The sequence below is a fragment of the Phascolarctos cinereus genome, unplaced genomic scaffold (genome assembly GCF_003287225.1).
Source record: "Phascolarctos cinereus isolate Bilbo 61053 unplaced genomic scaffold, phaCin_HiC Scaffold_1;HRSCAF=81, whole genome shotgun sequence".
In the NCBI taxonomy this organism is placed as follows: domain Eukaryota; kingdom Metazoa; phylum Chordata; class Mammalia; order Diprotodontia; family Phascolarctidae; genus Phascolarctos; species Phascolarctos cinereus.
In genome coordinates, this window is record NW_027555514.1 from 151,567,772 (window position 1) to 151,593,244 (window position 25,473).

The 25,473-nt window shown below is 36.5% G+C and overlaps 1 protein-coding gene across 4 annotated transcripts in view; it reads right to left on the reverse strand.

Annotated features, from left to right (window-relative positions):
- HGF (hepatocyte growth factor) overlaps positions 1 to 25,473 on the reverse strand; it is a 101,415-nt gene that overhangs the window by 42,469 nt on the left and 33,473 nt on the right. For 2 of the 4 annotated variants that reach the window (XM_020984470.2, XM_020984469.2), the window contains 3 exons: positions 24,902 to 25,044; positions 18,266 to 18,386; positions 16,448 to 16,566 (listed from right to left, as the gene is read on the reverse strand). In XM_020984470.2, the coding sequence (XP_020840129.1) occupies positions 16,448 to 16,566; positions 18,266 to 18,386; positions 24,902 to 25,044 (383 nt within the window). Of the gene's footprint in view, positions 1 to 16,447; positions 16,567 to 18,265; positions 18,387 to 23,670; positions 24,676 to 24,901; positions 25,045 to 25,473 lie in introns of those variants that run through there. The other 2 variants (XM_020984471.2, XM_020984472.2) reach the window with 2 other exon arrangements.

Consider the following 25,473-nt stretch of genomic DNA (forward strand, 5'->3'; position numbering starts at 1 on the left):
CACAAGTGCTAAGAATCACAGTTTGGAGGTTGAATATAAACATGAATTGAGCTGTTGTCATTATAATGTGAGATCCCATGACCAACATAGAGATCTACTTTTGGAGGAAATTAATTGTACCAATCTTTGTGTCTTGCTACAATTAATAAAAACTCACATTTATATGGGATTTTTAGATTTTCAAGGCACTTTACAAAATATTATCTCATCATCACAACAACCCTGGGAGATAGGTGTTGTTATTATCTCCATTTTACAGAATAGGTAACTGAAGGAGACAGGTTAAGTGAATTTTTGAGGTTATATTTGAACTCATATTTTCCTGACTCCAGGTGTAGTGCTCTGTCCAAATGAAACCACAAGACTTATGGAAGTTGGAGCTAAATGGAAAGAAAGCTCATTGATTCTCCTTACAGAAGCAAATAAAAAGTTGGTGGACTTCTTTTTTTATGTGTCCAAAGGCAATAACAAATGTCATTTTTAGATGAGATGATATCTCAATCTGAGATATTTGATCATCTCAGAGGATTTATGGTGAGCATTTGCAAAAATATTTCTATGAGAATAAGTACAGGTTACACACTAATACGTATTGCAGAGATTAAGAGGCAGAGAAATTCCATGAAGAACTGAGTAGCACTCTCCAAATTAACTCAACATGCTTTCCTGCTTGATGGATTTTAACACAAAAGGCTAGATGCTAGAAATATTCTGCAAACTATGGATCAGGACTAAGGAAGAGAAAAGCTAAAATTTGTTAGTTACATAGAAAATTCAGACCAACTAATCATGTCTAAATAATAAATATTAATAAAATGTATCACTCCAACAGGGTCCACTCACATCTTTATTTTAAATAAAACAACAGCTGTATGTTCCTAGTTCATTGATGTGAGCACAGTTCTCTGATAAGGGCTACTCATGTTTGTGATTCTCAACATGAGTCATCCTCAGGGTTGAAAGAGCTTCATAAAGTAAGCCACTCAAGCCACCCAGGCAGACTTTTTAGGGATTTAAGTCAATTTCTACTGCCTTTCCACCCAGGATATTGCAGATTACTCCGTAGGTCACTGGGCAAATGCTTGATTGTCCTATGAAGATTGTCTAACTCTGACTTCTAGCCACAGCACAGCAAATAAAAGTTTGATGTTTCTCAGTAGTAATTCCTGGAGAAATTCAGGACAGTGGTGAAGCATTTCTCTTGTGAGCTTTACTACTAACCTCCTGGTAACAAAGGGCGGAATAGAGCTTCATAATAAATTTAAAATGTCTCTCACTATAAACTGACATGGGAAAGTAGCAACAGCTTCTAATGCACAAACCTCAAATTGTTTGCACGTTTGCTTTGGATGTGAAGCCAAGATTCATATCTGAATTGTTCACTGGACTCTATCCAAGCTTAGGTGGAAAGCTCAAGAGACAAGGTTGTCCTAAAAAGTCTTCAAAACTGTTATTACTTGGTACACTGCTTTGATAATACCTCTCAATATAAATTTTCTCATTTCTGTGGGGGTCAGTGTGGGCGTGGTGGCACATGGCAAATATTGTATTTCTCTGAATTAGAATACAAGGAGACACCTGGTATAGTACTGCTGTCCTTTGTTAAATTTATAAAATGCATACATGTAATCAATTTGCTTCATATATGAAAACTTCGTTAAACTTACCTTCCTAATCATATAGAACAAACTATTTTTTAAAAAGTTAAATATTAGCTTGATTCTTAGGTTTTTACATCAATTAATATTGGTTTAAAGTACTAAAGATGCTGCATAATATTTACAAATGGCACAATTTACCCTGAAAAGGAAGCATGGCAACTCTGGAGGAAAAAAAAAAACTCTCAACTACCTAGACACCTGCTTTTTGAAAACTTCAGTTTTTCAAAAAAAATTCTAGATTTGAAAGCAGATGGGGTGGGGAGCCCATTGAAACAGAATATTTTTTGGCAGTGAAAAAGCATTCAATGAGAACTCAGCAACATTGATTCCTTGACATTGCCCATAAAAAGCCAGCCTTCCTGGACAAAAAGGGAAGGAGCATGAGAGATGTGATAGGAGACAGAAGAGACAAAAAGAAAGAAAAGCAGGGAGAAGAAGAGGAAAGAAAACAGCCATGAAGATCAGCAGCAGCCCGGTACAGGTGGTGGCAATTAGAAGCCACAACGCCAACAACACTCAGAAAACATGTTGAAAGGAGAGAAAAAAGCCAGAGGTAAAGAGACAAAAGATAGAAAAGCTCTGCTTACAGCCTGAGGGGAGAGCAGAGGCTAAGCAAGCATTCATCTATGCTTTAGCAGCCTGAAAAGGTCAGTCCTTTGACATGCTAGAGGCACATCAGACATGGAACAGCTATTCTACTGCTTAGATAATTGTAGGGCTCACCCTGGGGGAACAAGGTTAGCATCTGGTAACATGTTTACCATCTTTAATGACAATAACTGACATTTATATAGTGCTTTAAGGTTTGCAAAGCACTTTGGCCCCCTTATCCTCATTGAGCCTCATCCCAATTCCTTAATATTGATCCCTTTCACAGATGAGGAAACTGACGTACAGAGAGATCAAGTGAATTACCCATGATCACATAGCTAATAGTAGCATAGGCAAGGGGTGAATTTAGGTGCCTAGGCCACAATACTGCTGTATTACTCATTGATTCACCTTAGAGACCATGGAAAGAGTGCTAACTCTGGAGTCAGAAGAAGTGGGGTGGAATCTTGTCTCCACTACTTACTAGTTGTATGACCTTGAACAAACCAAACCCCAAGCCACATTACATCTCAGTTTTCTCATCTGTAGAAAAGACAATAGTAATGCTTATTCTACCTACCTCATGTAATTGTTGTAAGGAAAGTGTTTTGTAGAGTGCTTCATAAGTAGGATAGGGATATATATATATACACAAACACACACACACACATACACATATATATCTCACTGTTATTATTTAGAATATGAAATGTTATAAAGGAGATTCATTGAGACAGCTGATCCATTGCAAAGCATATTTTGGTCAAATAACCATATCAAAACACAGTCTTAGCGTTGTTAAAATCTGTTAAATTCTGTTAAAATCAAACATTAAGAAGGGCTTTAAGAAAACCATGGCCTGGTGTCATATCTATAGAAATGTAATTTTATGGTAATAAGGAATTCATTGGCATTGGAATAAGCCTTTTCTAAACTACCCTCGAACATATTCAAGCAACCCCAAATGTTGAGGTTTGTTCAGCCATTACAGCTCACCTAGCCTATTACCTAACTTGAAAGAAGAATCTGGCCTACAAAGTCTTAGACAAGTTATCCAACTTTGCTGAAATCTTTCCAATGTTGGGGAGCACATGACCTTACAAGGCAGTTTATTCCATTTTGATACTTCTTTAATTGTTAAGAAGCTCTCTCTTGAGTCAAAACCTGCCTCCCTAGAAAAACTTGCATCTACTGGTCCTACTTCTACGCTCTCTAAGAATAAGCAGAATATGTCTAATGCTACTTCCAAGTAATATGGCAATCCTTCAAGCATTTCATGCCATTGATATATCCCTAATGAGACCTTTTTCTAAAGGGAATCCTCACCTGTGTCTGAAGATTGGACTATGGAATAACAATAACAATAATAGCTAGCATCTGCACATTTTAAAGGTTGTTATCTTATATGATCCTCACAACAGCTCTGTGAAGTAGATGCTATTATTATCTCCATTTTACAGCTGAGAAAAATGAGGCTTAAATTACTTGCCCAGGGTCACATAGCTAGTAATAATAAATAGTAAATATCTAAGAGAGGATCTGAACCGGTTTTCCTGATTGCACATCCCACTGCACCACCTGGCTACCTTAGCTGGAGTATATGAAACCAAGAAGGAAGCAAAGAAAGAAGACTGGATATGGTCACATCTGACATGTGACAGATATCAAGCCCTTCCCATAGAGGGGAGGTTTATCCAATGAGGAAAAAATAGCTCCTTGTTTATGGGAAAGAAGAGACACATATGGGCAATTGGTGATTCCCTGCAGGGTGATACCAGCATAGCTATTTATCAACCTGATATAAATATAATTAGAGAGATGTTGTCTTCCCATGCTCTATATTTGGCATGTGCTAGAGAGTCCCTGAGGATCATAAAACCTGAAGTCCATAGTGATTAATGAGAGGGCAAATTACACCTCCAGAAGAAAACAGAAAGTTAGGGATTAAATCTTGGGCAAAGAATTAAAATCTTTAGGGGATATAGGTAGGGACTTCAAGTGAAATAGACTGATTTGTACTCTTAGATACCACTGAGACTTGGCAGAATGCAACCCAGGGCAAGAATTTGACTCTAGAAGAGTAGGGCATGGTCAAATGGAACATAATATACAAAAGAAAGTGAAGTAGAATTGCATGTTTAGAAGATCAATATCTCATGTAAGAAAACTTAGGAATCAGATGGGGAACATATGGTGGAGAGTTTTGAGTGAGGCTGAATGGAGGAAAAAAAGAGAAAGCTTTGATATATACTGATGACATATCAGTATATATACTATCCTTTTCCTATGACTTTCCTCTTTGTCTTTTTTATTTTTGTTTTACTCTGGCCCTAGGTTGAGGATAAATCGGGAAGAAACTAGCAAAATGGTTTGGGATAATCCTGGCAGCCATGAGAAGATGATTACTATCCCCCTTTATTGGGAGTTTTTAAAAATGTTCTCAAGATGAACAGTAAGAACAAGTGTTAGGGCACAATTCAAGGTACCAGGGACTCTGAGGCTTATGTATCTCTTTAGCTCTGGAGTTTTCAGCTGCATTGAGCTAAGCTGAACAGTTGTCCACAGTAAGTCCAGCATGATTACAATGAATGCCTGGGAGCAGAGAGCCTCTAGGTTGCTGAAGGATGGGTAAACCAACCCATGTCAGAAATGGTATAGGTCAAAACTCCAAAAGTGATCAGTAGTAGGACTGGTCATATGAACAGCCGTTATATTCCAGCCTTGGTAAGATAGGGTGACCCATTCTTTAAGAGAGATGGAGAGAGCAGGAAATCATGCAGTAGGGTTGTTATGAGACCTATACACTGCCATTAAGGAGTAGCTGCCCTCTTCTTCCTTCTACTGTTCTTGAAAGCCAGACTTCCAAATCATTATGTGGACAACAGGATGTTAAAGGCCACTATCCTAGGTTTTAGACTAATGGGATTTCATGAGGTAGTCCACTGCAGCCAGGAATGTTATTTTTATTGAGATCAAAACTTTGAAACTGGTTTAGATACTGGAGAAAATACAGAGATCTTGAATTTCAAGACTGGGAGCTATTCTGATGCCTGGTAGGCTGGTGAGCAGGAAGAGGAAACTGCTTTCTTTCATTGTTGTTCTGTTTTTTCCTATGATACTGATATGAAATCCTTGATACATGCTCTTCTCTTATTGTATCTTCATGAGCTATGGGTTCAGGGAGACCCATGACCCCATAAGATGTCATGGAAAGGCAGCAAGAGGAGGTTTAGGAGACAATTAGAAAAAGATTGCTATGTACAGGAACACCTGACCTATTTCATTCCATATTTGTTAAGTAAATTATATGATCATAGTATGCTAATTATCTAAGTCTTATGAATATGAATGACTATAGAGAGGACAGAGATGGTAGGGAATTTATAGATGTGTATATATAGGCACTATGGTCTTTTTTGATATTTTGAATAATACTGTTTTATCTCCTATATTAATGCTGGATCTACGTACCACCACTGCTGAAGACCCAGTATAGGTATCTGAAACAATAGGTGGCAGTTGGCATACAGTAGCATTTTAGGAAGGCACATGAGTCAGTAAAACTCTGATGAAACCACTGGATTGGTAGCTCAAGTGGTCTATCAATTGGTAGGCAACTAAAATTGGACTTCCTTGCCAGGTAATTAATACAGTGACATCTTGCCTCTCTTTAGGCTTAAGGAGGGTGATAAGGTTGGAAACATTTGAACCCAATGATTCAAAGATAGTTAGTTGGCTATACTAGGTCACAGATATAGTAATAATAATATGACAAGGAGAGGAAATATGGCATGGTAGATATACAGCCAGCTCCAGCATTGGGAAGACCTTGTTTAAGTCCTGTTATTGACACATATTAGCAATGTGACCCTACACAAGTCCCTTAACCCCGGGGCTCCAGACAGATCTCTGAAACATAAATAATATAAACATGCCCATATATGTTATATATATGATCCACAAATACAACTATAATCTATTTCAGCTACCTAGATATCTAGCACATACTCTCAGCAAAAGGCAGAGCAACAGATACAGTTCTGATTTTGCTTAATGGCAGTTTTGATTTTTCAGAGGGTGAAAAAGGCAAATTGAACTGCTATCCTAGACTTTATCTGGACTGACAAAGATGAAATGGTTACAAAAGTGGAAATGATACAAACCTTGGTAAGAAGCAACCACTCTCTTTTTAAATTCATGACAGAAGAGATGAAAGCCAGACATGCACAAGAGAATTGGGGAAAAAAAGGATTTCAGAGAACTAAGAGAAAATATAGAGTTTTATGGCCTCAAATACCAAATTCAAAGGCAATTCAAGAGGTAGTAGAAGCTCTCAAGAATAAAATACATACCATAAAAAAAACCAAACATTTCCCATCTGGAGGGGTGTATGGTTAAAGGGAACAATGTGGATGCATGGGCAACTCATCAAAATTGTATATATTTATGATATGTATTATGTATGTGTGTATTATGTGCATAGATAGATAGATAGATAGATAATGAAAAGAAGGGCAATTAATGGAGAATGAATACAAAATTCTATAATGGTCCTCTAAGAATCATGACAGTGGTGATAAGGCACAAAATGATCATAGATTGGTTATAAACACTAAAGAAGAAATGCCATTTTTAACTATTTCAGAAACTAGAGGATGATCAAGGAAGAGGTTCTCATGTTTGATCTGTAAAAGATAAAATTAAAGATTGTGTAACAGAGCTGAAACCCAAGAGAAGTGGGAAAATTGCAAGAGAGAATCTAACTTTAATAAGTTCAAGTCATGACGCTCAGATGAATTATGTGTCAAAGTAAAGACAAATACTACTGCTGTACAGCTTTCAGTGATCTCTGAAAAGTCTAGGAGAATAGAAGAGTTGGCATAGGTCTGTAGAGGAGTATATTTTGTCTAGATCTTTAAGGAAAAGAAGAAAGTCAATTTCAACAAACTGTAGACTGGTTAACTTCAATTTTCTAATGCCTTGCAAAATTCTAGAATGGAATTAAGAGTTCTGTCAACATTGAGAAAGGAAAGCAATGGTCATTAAGAGCCAGAATGGTTTTTATCAGAAACAAGTCATGCCAGACTAATAACACTTTTCTTCTTAGCAGCAACATTAGTCTAATGTCTATGTCAGCGAGTAGAAGGGGAAATACTGTCAGTACATATGATTTTCAGAAAAGTGTTGAAAGTTTCTCAAGCTGATCTTGTAGACAAGAAATGGAGGTATGAACCTGAGAGTTGTGTGGTTCCTGGTGCTATATGTATTTGGAACTTGTTGAATGTCTAGATGGAAAAAGTATTCATTAATGGGTCAAAGTCAGTTTGGAGTAGGGATCTAGTGGTGTACCCAACAATACTTTGACCATGTTCTCATTAAGATTTTTATCAATAGCTTGAATAAAGTAATTTTATCAGTAATTTGTATAAAAATAGTCTGGCTTGTTCATCAAATTTGCTGAAGAAACAAAGCTGCAAAGGATAACATATTCATTGGGTGATGAAATAGGGATCCCTGAGCCCCCTTAAAAAATTCAACAAGTTGAAAGACAGACCAAATTGAGTAAGATAAAATTTAACAGGGATAAATAGAAAACCCTAGGCTTGGGCTGAAAGAATCAACTACACACAATTAGGTTTGAGGATAGGTGAAGAGACATAAGTTTCTAGAAAAAACCTCTGGCCTTTATTGAATTGCAAGCTAAGTATGTATGTAATAATGACTTGTCAGACAAAGGAGCTAACACAATTTTATGATGCAACAGCAATAACAACAACAACAATTGATAGCATTGATGTAAGTGTTCTTAGGTTTACAAAATGCTTTACATGTTATCTCATTTGATGCTTAAAACAACCTGGTAAGGTAGATATTGTTGATATTTTCCACATTTTATAGAGGAAGAGCCTAAAGTTGAGGTTAAATAATTTGCCCAGGATCATACAGCTAGCAAGTATCTGAGGCAAGATTTGGACTCCAAGGTTCCTGAGTCCAAATCCAGTGCTCTTCTCTAGTAAACCACTTCACTGCCACATCAAGAGAAACACAGCATCCACAAGTAAAAAGTATACTCCAGTTCAGGGATTCTTAACCTTCTGTGTCAGGAACCCCTTTGTCAGTCTAGTGAATCCAAAAGAGGCTTTCTCAGAAAAATGTTCTTAAATGCACTAAATAAAATACATAGATTTATAAAGGGAACTCATTACATTAAAATGCAGTTATCAACATTTGTAAAATAACAAGCTCATGAAGCTCAGGTAAAGAACTCCTGCCTAAAACATTAAGAAAATCTTTAAATAATGTATACCCTATTTTTAAAAATTGTAGTAAGCTTTAGAATATTTCCTCTAAACAATAAAAGTACAAATACAGGGCAGCCATCAGATATCTAGAAAACTTAGTTTTCCAAGACAACTCATTCCTTGAAAAGTATGGATATAGACACCCAAGTTTTCATGTTATGTTTATGATGTTTTCCTTAAGAAAGTTCTACTCTGAAGCCTAGTTGTGATATAAAGTTGAATTTAGGTTCTTCAGGTACAACCTAGGTAGAAAGGCTTTGTGTATGGGCCTGGTAACAAATTTGATGTGTATTGGCCAAGAATAGGTCATGTTAAGTATGGAGAAGTAATATGGCAAAGCAAAAAGAGAGCTAACCATGGAGTTAGAAATGACCTGGGTCTGAATCATACCACTGAAACTTACTGGTCATGTGACTCACTGTGAAAAAGTCATCTAACTTTACTGAACTACAATTTACTCATCTGTCAAATGGGGATAATAATACTTATAAAGAATTGTTAATGAGGATAAAATTACAAAAGGTAGTTTTCAAACCTTAAAAGAAAGTATAAATGGCAGCTATTATTATCGTCATCGCCAAAGGCTTAAGCTCCACATCTTTTATCCATCCCCTGGAACTAACAAAAGCCATAAAGGTTTAATGCTCATCAGTGCATTATCAGTTGCACTATCAAATCATGGATTCTTGAAGTATTGAGGTTTATATGACATTTTAATAGCTCTTGTTCATAGAAATAGACACTAGAACCAGGGGTGGGACCTGTGGCTTCAAGGCCATGTGCAGCCCTCTAGGTGCTCACATGCGGCCCTTTGAATCCAAACTTCACAGAACAAATCCTCTTAATAAAAGGATTTGTTCTGTAAAACTTGGATTCAGTCAAAAGGCCGCACCCAAGGACCTAGAAGGCCACATGTGGCCTTGAGAACACAGGTTCCCCACTTCTGGACTAGACCTATATTCTTATTGACTAAGAAACTCCCAGATGAGTAAATTCTCTCAACTAATGCAGGTCAGCACTTTCTCTGCAACTTATAATCTGAGAGAATTGCCAATAGTACTTAGAATTGTAGTAACTATTCTAGAGTTGAACCCACATTTTCCTGGGGCCAAGGCCAGTTCTTTGTCCACCACACCAGAGAACCTCTTACATGCATCTAATGCTTTAATATTAAGAGATGACTTCAGCAACCATGTTAAATAAGAAGTAATGAGATAAAAATATCACTTATCCAATTGTACAGATAAGGAAACTGCGATTTGGTGACTTAGCCAGGATCACAAAGGTATTACATATCAGAACCTGGTTTTAAACTTAGGTCTTCCAACTCTAAGGCACTCTTTGCACTATCGCATGTATTTTGCTGGTAATCAGTTTTTGTTTTTACAGATTAGACTCCAAACAAGGGGTTCTTAAACCTATTAAAACTGAGAATATTTTTTAAAATTCATAATCTGAGAAAATGTTAAACTTTGGTTTGAGGTCTGTGGACTGCAGGTTAAAATCCTTATGCTAGACAAAGGCTCTTGAAAGATATTTCCATAACTGAAGCAATCTACATGTAAAATTGTTTAGACTGGCCTACCATACGTTAGAACAGAAAGTTCCTGGACATGTTGTCTAGCCTGTATCTGAAGATCTCCAGGGAACTCCTGATGCAGCCAATTACATCTTTAAGTAATTTGAATTGCTAGGAAATTTGACCTAAATCATGCTTAGATTTGGCTCTGCAACTTTCATCCATTGCTCTGAGTTCAGCATTCTGAGGCTAAGGAGAACTAGCCTATCCCTGTTCAAAAAGAAAGTCCTGAAATACTTGGAGAGACCTATTCTTTATTCTATTTCTCCAAAGTGTATTCATCCCTAATAAAATATGCCAAGTTCTCTGAACTGATCCTCAGATGGCATGATCTCCAGGCTCTTCACCACATCCTTGTTTTTCTCATCTGGATGCGCTCCAACTCATCTGTGTGTGTCCCAAATTGGAGTTGCCAGAACTGAACTCAGTATACAAGATGTAGTATGATCAGGACAGAGCACAGGGAAACTATCAAGTCTCCAGTCCTGGACCCCTTGCCTCCATTAATGGAGCCTAATAACACATTAATTTATTTAACTAACACATCACACTATTAGCTCAGTTCGAACTTATATTCCACTGGACAGCTAGCTTCTTTTTCCCCCAGCATCTAGCCATAATTCCCTCATCTGTATTTGTTAAGCTATTTTTAAAGGCCCAGATGAGGACAGATTTTATATTTATGCCTATTAAATTCTATTATGTTTTGGACCATGAAGTTCTTTTTAGATCTTTACTCTACTATTCTTCCTAGGTTTTCATCACCTGAGAAACATAAACAATTTCTGTCTTCATTTCAAGTCATTAGTAAAATGATTAAATAGCACAGAGCCAAGAACAGATACCTGAGCTTTTCACTGTAGTCTTCCTGCCAAGGTGACATCAAAACACTGATGGTTATTTTTTAGGTCTGAGCATTCAAACAATGTTGAAATCATGCAACTGAAATATTATCTACCCCATATCTCTCTTTGCTGCAAATATAACATGACTTAAGTTAAATGGTTTACTAACATCTAAGTAAAGAATATCAGCATTCCCCTGATCAACCAAACTAATAAATTCTTCAAAAAGAAAAAAGGAAATTAGGTTGTTGTAGTGTAGTAGAGAGAGTACAAGAGTTTTGGAGTCAGAGACCAGATTTAAAATTCTGCCTTTTTCTTTAATCCTTGTGTGACAAATTTCTTTAACTTTCTATGCCTCAGTTTACTCATCTACAAAATGAAGGGGTTAGATTTGATGTTTTCTAAGCTTCTTTCCACCTCTAAATCCATCATCAAAAAGTGTTTTAAAAAATGTATTACATACTTTATTAAGCCCTGTGCTAAGCCCTAAGGATACAAAGAAAAATCCAAAATAAGCCTTGCCCTTATGGAGCTTACATTCTAATGAAGGAAATAACACATATAAATCAGTGCATAAACATAATTAAAGAATGCAAGCAAGCTAGCCTTTGAAGAAAAGGCAGGAGAAGCTATGGAAATAAGGAAAGGCCTCTTGGAAGAGGTGCCCTTTTTATGTCCCCAGGAATTATTCTTAATGCAGACATGCTGGTTCTTTGTCAGTACCACTCTGGTTATTTATTAATCATCCATTCAAATAATGTGTCCTAGAATGCCTTCTAGAATTTGACCAAAAAAAATGAATTCACGTCCTCTGATTTATAATTTACAATCTCTACTGATTTGTCCTTTTTAAAAATCTTTACTTTTGTATACTTTCAGTACCTCTAGAATTAGCCAGAATCTTTAAAAAGCCACTAGTAAAGAGACATTAGTTATAGACCAGTTCTCTAAATGCTCTTGTGAGGTGCGCCTCTACAGAGGCATAGTCTTGTTAAGTGTCTCATCATGCCAAGTTCTTTGAACTGATCCTCAGATGGCATGATCTCAAGGCTTTTCACCACACTACCAAGTTTTAAAATAGAAAATTGAAGTCATGGATTTTTTTTTCTGTCTCCTTTCCTAGCTATTTTCACCTATGAATTTCTGGCTTTTTCTATTGTTATTCTCTACTTCCTGCCTCATAGCTACTACCTATGGTATCTAACAGTATAACAATATACTTCTCTCCTATATAGTCCATCAACAAGCATTTATTAAGCACCTATTATGAGGCAGGCATTGTTCTAAGTGCCAGAGGTACAAAGAAAGGTAAAAGCCTCTGCTCTTGAAAAAAATTCTCTACTTTCAACGATCTGTTTCCTTTTATTTATCTTTTAAAGTCCTTTTCCTTAAACTTACAAGATTCCAAACACATATATTCTTATCATCTCTTGTTAGGCCCACTCTATCCCTGACCAAAAGTCCATCAGTCCTATATTTTAATCTGTAATACAGAAATCCAAACATCCAAATCATGCTAAATTTTATATTCGTGACTTATATTCTTCTTTTCCCAAATCTGCCTCTTTTTTTGAACTCAATATCTTTCATCAGCTATTAGTGGTCAAAGAGTTACCTGTGCCCTTAAAAGCTTGTTTGTTGTCTGAAATTTCATCATCCTTAGAAAGGTTTTTTAATGAGTCCTTCTGGCAGTATCATTTATTCCTACATGAATTACAAAAAAAGATGTAATAGCCATCACAGTAAAGAGGTCCTCCCTGACACTTTGGATATAATTTGTAAATAATTATAACTTACATACTTTTTTGTCTTCTCCATCAGAATATAAACTCCTTGTGATTAGGAATAGTTTCATTCTTTGTATTTCTGTATCCCCACTGCCTAGCACAATGACTATAACATCATATGCATTTAATAAATGCCTGTTGATTGACTGGTCACATATCCTCCAAGAATATAGCAGCCTTCTCTATTATCATTAGTTCAACCAAATGCTGCTTCAGCAGTAGTCACTAACTCCCACGACTTGTTTCTTCTTCCTTGGCCCTTACTGGGTAATCTCTCACTTGGTGGCACTGTAGAGCCACATGGTTATTCCTTAGATGAAAAGGAATAGCTCCCTCTTCCAAGAGAAGAACCCACATCTTTACTTAACTCAAAGCTTTCAACAATTCTTCTTCTCTTTCAGAATTTCCCTCTTCATCTTCATTTCTTTTTTCTTCTTTGTTTACACATTGAAGCTCTTCTGCTTTTTAAGGAACACTTCATTCGTAACTTGGAGAACAGAAAGGTGTTTGACCTACTCTTTTACACTGTCTTATAGAAAGGAGACTAAACTGAACTTTGGATATCAAGAGTCTTCCAGCCTCAGTTTCCTCATCTCTAAAATGAGGATTATAACAACTTTCTCCCAGGGTTGTTGTTATGATCAATTGAAATAATATATGTAAGGCACTTTATAAGCCTGAAAGCACAATATAAATACTAGCTGGTATTACTGTGATTATTACTACTATTACTGTTTTTACTATATAATTGGGTTTTCAAATCCTTTGTTTTATTTACTGAAGTAGTTCTTATGGCCAGCTCTCAAGAGAATAGCTGAGGCAGACTGTCTGTGGTAGTCTTCAACTCTGGAGTCTTCTTATCATCTAGTTAACATCTCACCTTTTTAACACCTTGGTAGGCTCACTCATTTTCTCTCTCTAATCTTTTATTTTCTTCCCCTTCTTCCTTTATCTTTTGCTTTGAAACCTTCTTTTTAAGTAATTATTTTGCTTAACTTTGAGTTCTCCTGTTTGAAGGTGAATTCCTCTTCCCTTGCTCTAACCCAAAATTTCCCAGCAAACCCAGAAACCAAAAGATCTTTTACATGTTGGCTGCATAACTCTGAATTTACAGTCAAATACTAGTACAATGGCTAAAAGAAATTCAAAACTTTCTTCAGAGCCACTTCTGAAATCTACTTTGATATGGCATTGGATTACCCATTATCTGGGCAAGAACATAAATCAGATATCTAGATTATCACAGTATACAGTACTCTTTAGAGTCTCCTGGAAGAGATTTCTCCACATTTGGAGGAGTTTGGCCTGACAGTACACAAAGGCAAAACCAAGGAATGAAGAATGTTGGTTGAACAGATTTCAACATGCATTTAGATGGACATACTATATAACTTGTCCAACAATATATTTATCTGGGACAGACAATACAAATACTAACAAACAAGCTGAGCACAAAGTTGAAAAAGAAGAACAGAGTAGGCAGAATTGCCATTGGGAATTGCAGATTTCTTTTAATGACCCCCCTTCTTTCCATAAAAGAAAAGGCCCATCTTTTTCAATACTAACATTTTACAGGTGTTATTAAATGGCAGCAAGGCAGGGTACCTCATTGCCTCTGAGGAACTAAAAATAAACATATGTAAAAAGCAATCTCTTTATCAATGGTAAATGTGAGAAGGCTGCAAAATATGATCAATGAAGAACTCTGTAGAACAGCAATAAAGGATGTCATCAAGACATTGTATGATAGGAAGAGAAGATGGGATCATCACATGAGTGAGCGATGAAAGATGGAGAAAGTGCTCCATTTGTACACTCAAGATATTGGGAGAAAGTTAGGGACCCCACATAGTGAAGTTTTAGGAGATCACAGTTACACAGGATGAGAATAGGCATAGATAGGCTGTGATTTGCTTTTTGTGTAGGAATTCCCAAATGGATGAGATCTCAGGAGTATTTAAATACTAAACACTGTTGACTTTGAAGTTTCAGTTGAGTGATGAGGCTGAAACCAGATTACACAGGGGGTGACTGGCAATGAGCATAGACAGCGTTTTCTCAGAAGGGAGGTAGAGATATAGGGGAGAAACCCATGACAATAGCAAAATCTTGGGTCTCCCCTATTTTAAGAATGGGGGAGACCTGGGCATGTTTGTAAGCAGCAAAGAAGGAGTCAGTAGATACACACTGAAAACTAGAAAAAAAAGGAAGTGAGGGTAGTGAAGAGAGTCTGCTGGAGAAGACAGTGATGGGATCAAGGGCACATGGGGAGGAGTTATCTTACAAAGTCATTAGGAGACTGATGAAATGAAGGAGAAAGTGGCAGGGTTTTTGGTTTGAAGAGAAAGGGAAAATAACTTCAATTTTCTCAAAAAAATAAAAGGCAATGTACTCAGCTGAGAGGAAATGGGGAGGCTTGTGGAGGGAAGTAAAGGTCTGGAATAGCTTCTGTGGGGAGGAGAATAGGAAATCAATTAGGGAGGAATAAAATTATTATCTTACTACAATGAGTTCACAGTTGAAGTTAGATGACATAAATTTGTACTATACTGAGTTGACTTAGTTACTTGACTTTCTTCAGGATTTATTGGTAACATGTAAATAGTAATCCAGGGGTGTAGTTGGCAAGGGATACATGGTGGCGGACAAAGGAGGAAAGGATCCAAGGTAGAGGTAGATTGGAGTTGAATTAGTTACTTTAGGAATGAAACTGAGAAAGGAGGAAAGGGAAATCAGCATTAGTAGTAGCAAACAGAAGTATTAAGGAGGGGAGTTAGTCAGTCATTCAGTTAAAAAACATTTATTATGTATTTGCAATGTACCAGGAATTGTGCTAAGTCCCTGGAAATATAAAGACAGGCAAAAACAACATTCTTGCTCTCAAGAGGCTCCCATTCTAATGGAAAACACAGTATTAAAAAAAAAGTTGTACACAGAAGATACCTAAATACATACATATTTTATTTAAGGCTTTCTGTTTCCAGTGCTTATTATCACAGTAGTTTGTTCACAGTAAGTGCTTAGTGAATTTTTTTAATTGAATTGAGTCATGAAACTGTTGTGCAAAGACTGATGTGAAGGCAAGAGAATACTGAAGGAAAGAGAGCTAGAATTGAACTAGAATTGTGTTTTGCAGACTCATATGAGAGCAGACAGCTAGACTAGGATTAACTAGTAGTGCACTAAAGGTGTTAGTAGTTTCTATTATGCTTATTATCCTTAATTCTTATATATGTCATTCATCAAGAGAGAGCCCAGGTTGCATTGGCAGCGCATGCATTCTCTCTGGGGAGAAAATGTTCTTTAACAGAAAGAGTGCAGGACCAGAAGTAGAGAAACAGAGGTCTCAGTTTTCATTTCTCCACTGACTCTGAGACCTTGAACATGTCCATTAATCTCAATTTCTCTCCATATGTTCATCCACTTGATATAATGAAGAACATTACCTGTTTTCCCTGTACCTTACTTATGAATTATGTGTATAAAGGTCTTTGAAAATAATAACACTATGTGCATGTAAAAGAGTGAAGATTATAATGAAAACATTTTAAAATTCTTTTTTAAAAAACAGTAAAATTCGAAGAATGGGTGGAATGAGCTGTTAACCTATCTCGTGGATAATTGTCCACTTAGACCCAGCCCTCAAGAGGAAAAGGAAGCAATAAATTTGTCTCTAACTCACCACATGTTTTAATTGCACAGTATTCCCAAGGGGTGTCAGGGTCAAGAGTATAGCACCATGGCCTCGGCTTGCCATCAGGATTGCGGCAATAATTATCATCAAAGCCCTTGTCAGGATATCTGCAAAGCACACCAAGAAACGTGTCATGTAAATCTGCCTGGAAACACCACCCAGCCCTCTGTTCAAGGAGTGCTTTTCAACTAAACACAGATCCCATGAGGCAAAAAAAGAGAGGTTTCATTGGTGTTGTGCTTTATTAGAATTTGCTACCTATCAACCATGAGGTTGACATTCATGTGCTATTGAGTGTGGGGCGCCAGATAGGGTTAACTCTGCTAATTATTTAAGCCTTCTGGTGGCCCAGAACCAAAGACAAAACTGAATCCCTGTCTCAGAACACAATTAAAAGTGGATTATATAAATATGACCTGCCATAGAATGCTCTGTAAGAAAACTGGTCCTTTCGTAGGACATCTAAGTTTAAAATGAAAATTATGTTTCAATAGCTCCATTATTAATGACAGCTTTATTCTGCTAATAGAGCATTTCTAGGTCATGTCCTCACCGTCCCAGTAGTAAAAAAGCAAATACTTATATATTGCTTTCTTCTACGTTAAACTTAGCAGAGTCTGAAATTGTTGCTTGATTTTAATTGTTACCATATTCCCTGTGGTATTACCTAAAAGAGAGGTGCCATTTTTTAAAGTAGGGGTTTAATTAGAAAAGGACCAAACAAATGTCTTAGTAAATGCCAAACAAAAGGGGGGAAATGAAGTTTCCTTATAATTATTTGTTGGCATTTTTTGTTCATATATTTAAAATTGCAGAAACTTTTAAAAAAAACCATAAAAATTCAAGGCAAAGTGAAATGGATAATGCAGATAATTATCAGAATAATTCAGGCCCAAACTATCTCTTGGGGGGAAAAAATGGGAGTTTGGATGCATCTGCATTCACTGTACAATTTCCACATAAACACTGATCTGGCTAATTCGTCAGAATAACCCTATCCTTTAGTTCTGTGTTTGTTTTGTTTTAGGTCTCTACTTCTCATCACCTGTAGAGATATACCCTATATTAATAATACATGTGACTCATAAATGGCACATGTCACTAAAAAAAGGAAGAATCTTATTTCTTTGAATCATAGATTCAGAGCTTGAAAGGAACTTAGAAATCATTTATTCCATACCCTTCATTTTATAGATAAGAAAGCCAAACCCCAAAAGAATGTAACTTGCCCAAGATCACATAGGTAGTAAGCTGCAAAACTGGGATTTAAACTCAATTCCTCTGATTCTAAATTCAGCACTCCTTTCACTGTACAATACTGTCTGCTCTAGAACGGCGTAAAGGCCAACCTCAACAATAATAGCGAATTTATCCTCTGCTCCTGTAGTTCAGACCTGCAGGACTGTTAATGAATCTTCCTCTTCTACACTTCCCCCTTCCCCCAAGATATGCAAGAGTTAGGGAAATGAGTCATGTAAATGTTCTACCATACCCTGTCTGATACCATTGTCCCCAGAACTATCCTGATGGTGAGAATTCCAACCACTGGGGGCTTGAGTTAGTGCCAGATGGAGCTATAACTCTGTAATTATGTCCTCATCATGAACTTTTCCCAGAACTCTGATGGTCCTGAGAACTGTGTCAAAAGTATCATGCATATTAAGGGGAGGTTTCTGACTCTATGTTTATTGGTCTACTGATATCATCAACATCAGCCCCAAAGTGGGAATGCCAAAGTGCTTGAACTGGTGATATAAGGAGAACTTTCAAAAGTAGAGCCAACACAAAATCAGGAGACATCTTTACCTCTCTGGCAAGAATTTGTGTCGGTGTGGTGTCTGATGATCCCAGCGCTGACATATCTTGCCTGATTCAGTATGATCCATGGGACCTCGGTAACTTTCCCCATTGCAAGTCATACATTCAACTACCAAAAGAAAAGAAAATATTAGCATGTTACTAGCCTAAGACAGCACAAAAAAGGACATGACTGTTGTATTAAAACATCAATCTTTTCAACCATGAAATTTTTTAAATGATACTTTAATACAGTAGTCTAGCTTAGGATGTTATAAAATTATTTTTTTTAATGTTAGAGTAAAAATATCCTTTCAGTCAGATTCAGAATAGTGTAATAGTTGGTGGTGTATTATGAAATTAAATTTAAGACTTTAAATTTAAAACATATTTAGGATGGTGTCAGGTTACCCTGAATGTGAAGCACTAGGTATCTAAGATTTGGTTGTTTCAACCAGATCAAGAGCAAAATCAGAACTTAATCATGTAAAAAGCGTCTAGCAGATTGAGAATTTAAGCCTCTCCCAGGGATACCTTTCTCCCAGAAGTCCTAAAACCATTTGTTTTCTTTACCATCTCCATTATTGACAGAGCATGTTACTCACCCTATAATGATCCAATAGGTTATAATAAAATAAAAGCCAGGCACCCAAGGTAGAGGTCACAGGAAGGTAACCAAACAGTATAGGAAGTCAGAATACTCGCTTGTGTCAGAAACTATGTGTTATCCAATGGACATATTGATCCCATTGATCCACAGACTCTGTTAATAATAATGTTGACCCAAATAGGATTTCTCTGGAATTTTTCTTGTAAATAATTTAATTGTTATTACAAAATCACATAATAGAAACTTCCCTATGTTTAATTCATTGTGCTTTTGTCTCTTAAAAGGTATAAACTGAACCTGTGAGCAGCACCTATTAAGCACTTGTTGTATGTCAGATATTGTGCTAGGTCAGGCGTGGGGAACCTACAGCATTAAGGCCACATGTGACTTTCTAAATCCTTAAGTGAGCCTTTTGACTGAATCAAATTTCACAGAAAAATAAATTTGCTAGGTGCTGGTGATAAAAAGACCAATGATGAAACAATCCCTATTCATAAAGAGCTTACCTAGCAAACTAATATGTCTGTTTTGGACAATGGAGTTGCTTCACAAATGTTACACTGAGAACTCTAAACCCACTATATTCTGGTCTCCTGTCTTGACCGTTCCTTAACTGAACATAGGATTCTTCAAATGATTAAATGATGCTATGGCATACCATACATACAGAAGAAAAACATCAATGCTTTATCTTTCCTGAAAATTAATTTGTAACCATTAAATAATTTGTTTGGGGTCTACTGCTATTATTTTAAGTGAATTTGGTGTCTTTTGCTATTAAACTGGAGAGAACCTGACCATCTTCAAATTTAATCTGCCCCAATGATAAGCAAGTAAAACTTGAAGGTTAGATTTCAGCAAATTTATGAGCTTTTATTGATCATTTTTTTTTAATAAAAGTGTTTCAGGTATAAACACATCACTACTTTGTTTTCCCACTCTGATTCCTTTCATTGTTGGCTAATCTGTACAAAGACAAAGCATTGTTTCACTCTTTCCTTCACCCTGATACTAAGCAGCTCCAGCCTTCTGAAATCTGCAGGTACCTACTATGCAAATGAGGGAGGCTAACAGCACACTGCTGAAGGCATTTGGATTGACCCAACTCCTCTACGTGGCTCATTTTCACAATGATACCCTTCAAATAGGTCAGGTGTCAGCACATTTCAGTTTTGCATATGAATGGTTCACACAATTATTTAGTTCCAATCCTTCTATACCTTGCGGGGTGTTTTTATACAAATAAAGTGAAGTTCTCTTTGTTCCCTCCTTTTCTTAGGATAAGACAATGGAAAGGCTTCCCACGGAAGTGATATGTATATAATGCTCAAATATGAACGTCTCCTATGTCTATCTCCTACAGATGTAACTTTTCCCTAACAATATATTTTTTACACAATAACAAGAATTGTCCCTTACATTATCATTGTGAGGACCAAGTGAGATAATAAATAATTCATTTTGTAAAATGAAGCACTATATGCATGTTGGCTATTACAGTCAATCTCATTATTATTTATTGAATACATGCTTTGTACTCAGCATTATAGTAAGTGCTGTGAGAGATGGAGAAGAGGTATGGGGAAAGGGTACAACAATAAATATAAATATAGGCTCCTGTGTTTAGGGAACCTATAATCTAGCTAGAGGAGCAAGATTTACAAACATAACAGGAGATGATATGTGATTGTCCATCGCAGCAGTTTATGATTACATGCCAGAATATGTTATAAAGGTAAGTTCTGCAAGATAAAATGGGCAGCTGAGATCAGAGAATGCATGATAGCGGAGGCATGACTTAAGATGGGCCTTAGAATATATGGACAGGAAGAGAGGAGGCAGAAAAACCGGACAGTCGGGGAAAGGAAGGAGACAGCTGGGGAAAATACTATGATCAAAGGTGCTGAGGGGAAAACACCCTAAGTAAAGGGAATGAGCCTACTGAATGAACAGACAGGATTAATAGCTGAGGGTGCAATGGGGAATAGTGATAAATGTAATTGGTTGGGTAGAGTGGCATCACTCTTAAAGTCTTAAAAGTCAGACTAAGGAATTTGGACACTATCCCTAAGATTCAAGATCTAACTGCATACACATATATATATGTATATTTATGTTATTTATATTACATATAAACATATAAATACATATACATATATATATATCTACACACACACACACACACACACACACACACACACACACACATCCACACAATCAGAAAACTCAATTTGAAGTGTAATCAGTCATACCCTTCAGCATTTCCCTGCCCTCTTCCCTTTCTAAAGAATGATGGGGACTCTCTACTAGACACTTACCTGGCTGAGTCAAAGAGAATAATAGGAGGAAGAAGGGAAATATGGCTAGATCACCTTACCCAAGGTGAGTAGCTTTAATTATTTGATTCTTTAGGAATCTCTTTTCCTAACCCATGTTTCTAGTCAGGCACAGGAGGACCACCTTTAGTAATCCAATGCATGGCAAGAAAATGAGAGAAGAATAAACCAAAGGAGTATTTTCTCTTCCCCATTCCAAGTCCACACACACACACACACACACACACACACTTTTCAAAATTTCAGAATTCCAAGATCTCAATCAAATTTGGTGGGAATGGTGTGGCCTAGGGAGCAAAAATCCTTTTCTGAAAGGACTTTCTGCTAAAGTACCCCAGCAGGTGGCAATAGTTCTATAAAACTGAAAAGAATAAGTATGACCCTTCTACTTTGCTACTGGTCCTGCCTCACTTATTTTAAAGGCATCAATAAAATCTTTTCTATTTCTATAGCAGCAAAAATGAATCCTTCACTTTAAAAGATCAAAATAAAATGTTGTACTCAGCCACATAAACACAAGCCAAATAAAGTGTTCTGTTTTTAAGTAGCCTTCTTTTGGTAAGAAAAGATATAACCTAAATGATGGACATAAACTGAAAGAAAAAAGCCCATAAAGGCTGATGCAACTTTAACATCTTTCTGATGGCAGCAATAAACAAAAAATGAACAGATCTGTTTTGTGTTCCATGAGTTGTCCAGTATAAAAACATAGATGATCTGTGTTTATACACTAAAGCAGTGATTTGTAAATATTCTGTAACTGTGCCTATGCTATTTTTTAATCCCCTTACTAAGTTTTATTATATTGTGCTAGGAAAGAATATCTTCAGGTAAATAAAATCATTCTGATGTTTATTTGTGTAAAGCTCATGCCAATTCCTCTCTTAACTTCTTTTGAGTTGTTAACATCATTTCACAAACTTTACCACATAAACATAGAGTTAACTTATTTCTTTCCTAAAATGGATAATGTAATTGAGTAGGGAACATATATAGTGAGTATTAGCAGGATTTCATTAGTGGAGGGACTTTAAGAATATGGTAGAGAACAACAAATAATGACAAAACTCTTTCACTTGAAAAACTTTTAAAAGATATATGGTATAATCATGCTTATGATTTTATTTTTTAGTGCTTATTTTCTAGATTGAGTTTTATGTGTCAAATTTTGTGTCTATTAAATATAAGTTGTATTTCCCTTACATCATGTGTAACTTAGTTCTTAATGCTTTGAGAGAACATTTGTCATTTCAGTTAATAGAACTTATGTGTAAAAGATTCAAATTTCAAAGAAAAGAATACCTGACATCTAATGTTAAATACCTAGTTTATAACGGAGTTCACTTAAATTTCAAAAAACTTTTAGTTGACTTAGTTTAGTCACTACCATCTTAAAAGTTAACATTGCAAAAGCTTTATCAAATCATTTGTCCCAGAACAGATTAGTAGAAAGTGATAAGCTTGGGCAGGTCTTAATAAGCTGGAAAGGCTTCAAGGATGGTCCCAGTGACAGACTTATCTGCTGTGGGAACCAATCTTACTAAATTCCAAGAGATTTCTCACTAGAAATATGACATAGGCACAAGTATTTTGGTGATGGTGGCCAACACATGAAACATAAAAACGAATACAAAACTTGTATTTTAAATGATGAGACAACTATTGGGCAAATTGCAGCATGAGCAGCAGATATCTTTGGAAAGGTCCCACTTTATTTTATTTATAAAAATAATACTAATAATAATGATATATATACCTGAGTAGAAAACTTTCACCACAGGTTCCAGTTAAAAGTTTTTTATCTGTAGGTTTTTTTCCCCCCAGCTATTAAATAAATTCTATATAATGTCTATCTTTGGGTTTTTCCACACACAAAAAAAAACTATCCTTTTGTAATTGAAACTGCACTATAACTCTTTTAAAACATGGTTTATTATAATATTGATTCAAATAGCACAGGTTCTTCAAGCCACAGGATTAGTCTATAAAGATAATTAGTCCAAGCTCCAAACATTCTATTTCCATTTCATATTTATAATACTTTCCAAATAGAGTGAGTGTAAGCTGTAGTGATATGGGGGGTGGGAGTCGGGAGGGAAGTAGGCTCATCCCTTAACCTTCTCTTTGCTCTTATTCCTAATTTTAAGCCTTCTTTTCTGAGTGAGTAGGAATGAGTGCAAACAATTCAGAGACCAAAAGTTCATAGGCTAATAAGATAAAGGAAGCTGGAAAAGTGCTCTTTGCTTTCACTTCCCCTCTAACAGTCTATGTTGGTCAGTCAGTCAAGCAGCCAGCCAGTCAGTCATCTGACTGAAGTCAGTACATTTGGGGGACAGCTCAGAACTTTTCCACATAAACTGTAGCAATGGAGACCCTCTAAAAATAGGAACTTCTGTCCTATGTGTAAATTTACTTCAAATGCTTTGTTATACCCTTGTTCATACAAAACAGACTTGTTCATAGTTACCATAGGCAAGTTTATTTTTTTTTTAAGAAAACATGGAGAAAGGTATAATGAACAGAATGTGATATGGAATGGAAAGTGATAGTTTACAAAGCAAAAATAGAACTGGCTCTACCACAAAGTTAAATTAACTTTAAATCAATGAACAATTAAAAAATTACTTTGTAACAATTATCCAACAATGATAGCGATGAAAATCATCCTAATATCAAATTAATGCATGTGGAGGAAAATTGTCAAGCAAGGCCTTTGGTTCACAGCAAACTAATGAAACATCTTGCTAGAAAACATGGGCACCATTCCAGTAAACCCCTGAGTACTTATTTAAAAAACCCCATTGAATTCCTAATACAGCAGAATTCATGTTTTGGATGTACGTTTTTTAAAATGTTGAATTTCTGACAAAATTCATAGTTCCAGCTATTTAGCAGCCAGATTTACCTAAGTAAATATAACCACAGATAATGCTGAAATGCTTATTCTTCCATCTTGTGAATCATTCAGTTTTCCACTGCAATAGCATGGACAATGCCCATTTATGCTGTGGGAGGAGGTAAAAAAAATAAAAATAAATTTAGGGTGCCTTCAATCAAGAAAGCTTGGGAACCACTACTGTTACCTCTCAGATAATATTCTGTGTTGTGCTTAGTGCTCCCCATATGTCCAGTAGAGCACAAGTACCATGTCCTCCAAAGCACACAGAGTAAAAAGGCTTGCATTGTCCCGATCCTATATTCTTCTCCGATGTCTTCCAGGACAAAGCTTCCACAGAAGCAGCTGTCTGGTGAGTGGAATTGATACATGACTAACAGGTCTACTCCCTAACCTGCCCCTTTGGGAATTGTAAGGAAGGGGCCGAAGCGAGGAGGAGCAATGTGTGTGTGCACACGTGCATACCCCTGAATGAAAGAGAGAGTTTCTCCCTCTCCTGTCCTCCCCCTGAAGGGATTCCTGAAGCTACCTCAAGGCTCTCTCTGTGGGGTTTAACTCAGCCAGCTCCTATTGCCACCTGCAGGAGAGAACCATGTTCATTATTTCACATTCAAACTGGAACTATATTCCCTCCATATTTAACAATCCTCTTAAAGATTAATCTCTAAATTAATCACATATAAACCACTTCTAATGCCCATTTCCATTGGTAATTTAATTAGTTTCTATTAACAGTCAGGAGGGTTAGATTTCCACATCACAGGGAAACAGTGTCCCACCATGCGTTAATGTTGTTAATTTACCTTCTGAACACTGAGGAATGTCACAGACTTCATGGCGTACCTCTGGATTGCTTGTGAAACACCAAGGTCCCCCTTCTTCCCCTCGAGGATTTCGACAGTAATTTTCCTGTAGGTCTTTCCCCCGATAGCTCGAAGGCAAAAAGCTAGTTTTAAAATGATAATCATTACAGTATAAGAGCATGCAAATCTTATTGTAAATTTTGTTTTATTAGTCATTAGGTGCAGGGGTATTTCTTATGCACCCACCCTGACTGATTCATTTGAAGAGAAATATAACATTTTTGCCCTTCCTTTTGTTTTAATCAAATCAGAAAAAATGCTTAAGCTTCATTCTTTCTTTTGCTATACTGATGTCATATTATATCCATATGAAACTTTCATGATTTGAATTACAAGATCAGCAATATTACTAAAATATGTGTGTGAGACACGGAGAGCAAGAGAGAGAGAGAGCGCAACAGACAGAGAGAGAGCAACAGAGACAGAGAGAGAGAGCGCGCGCGAAGGGGGGTTGGGGGGGAGAAACAGAGGGAGGGAGATGTAATACTTTAAATAATACTGACAGAATCCTA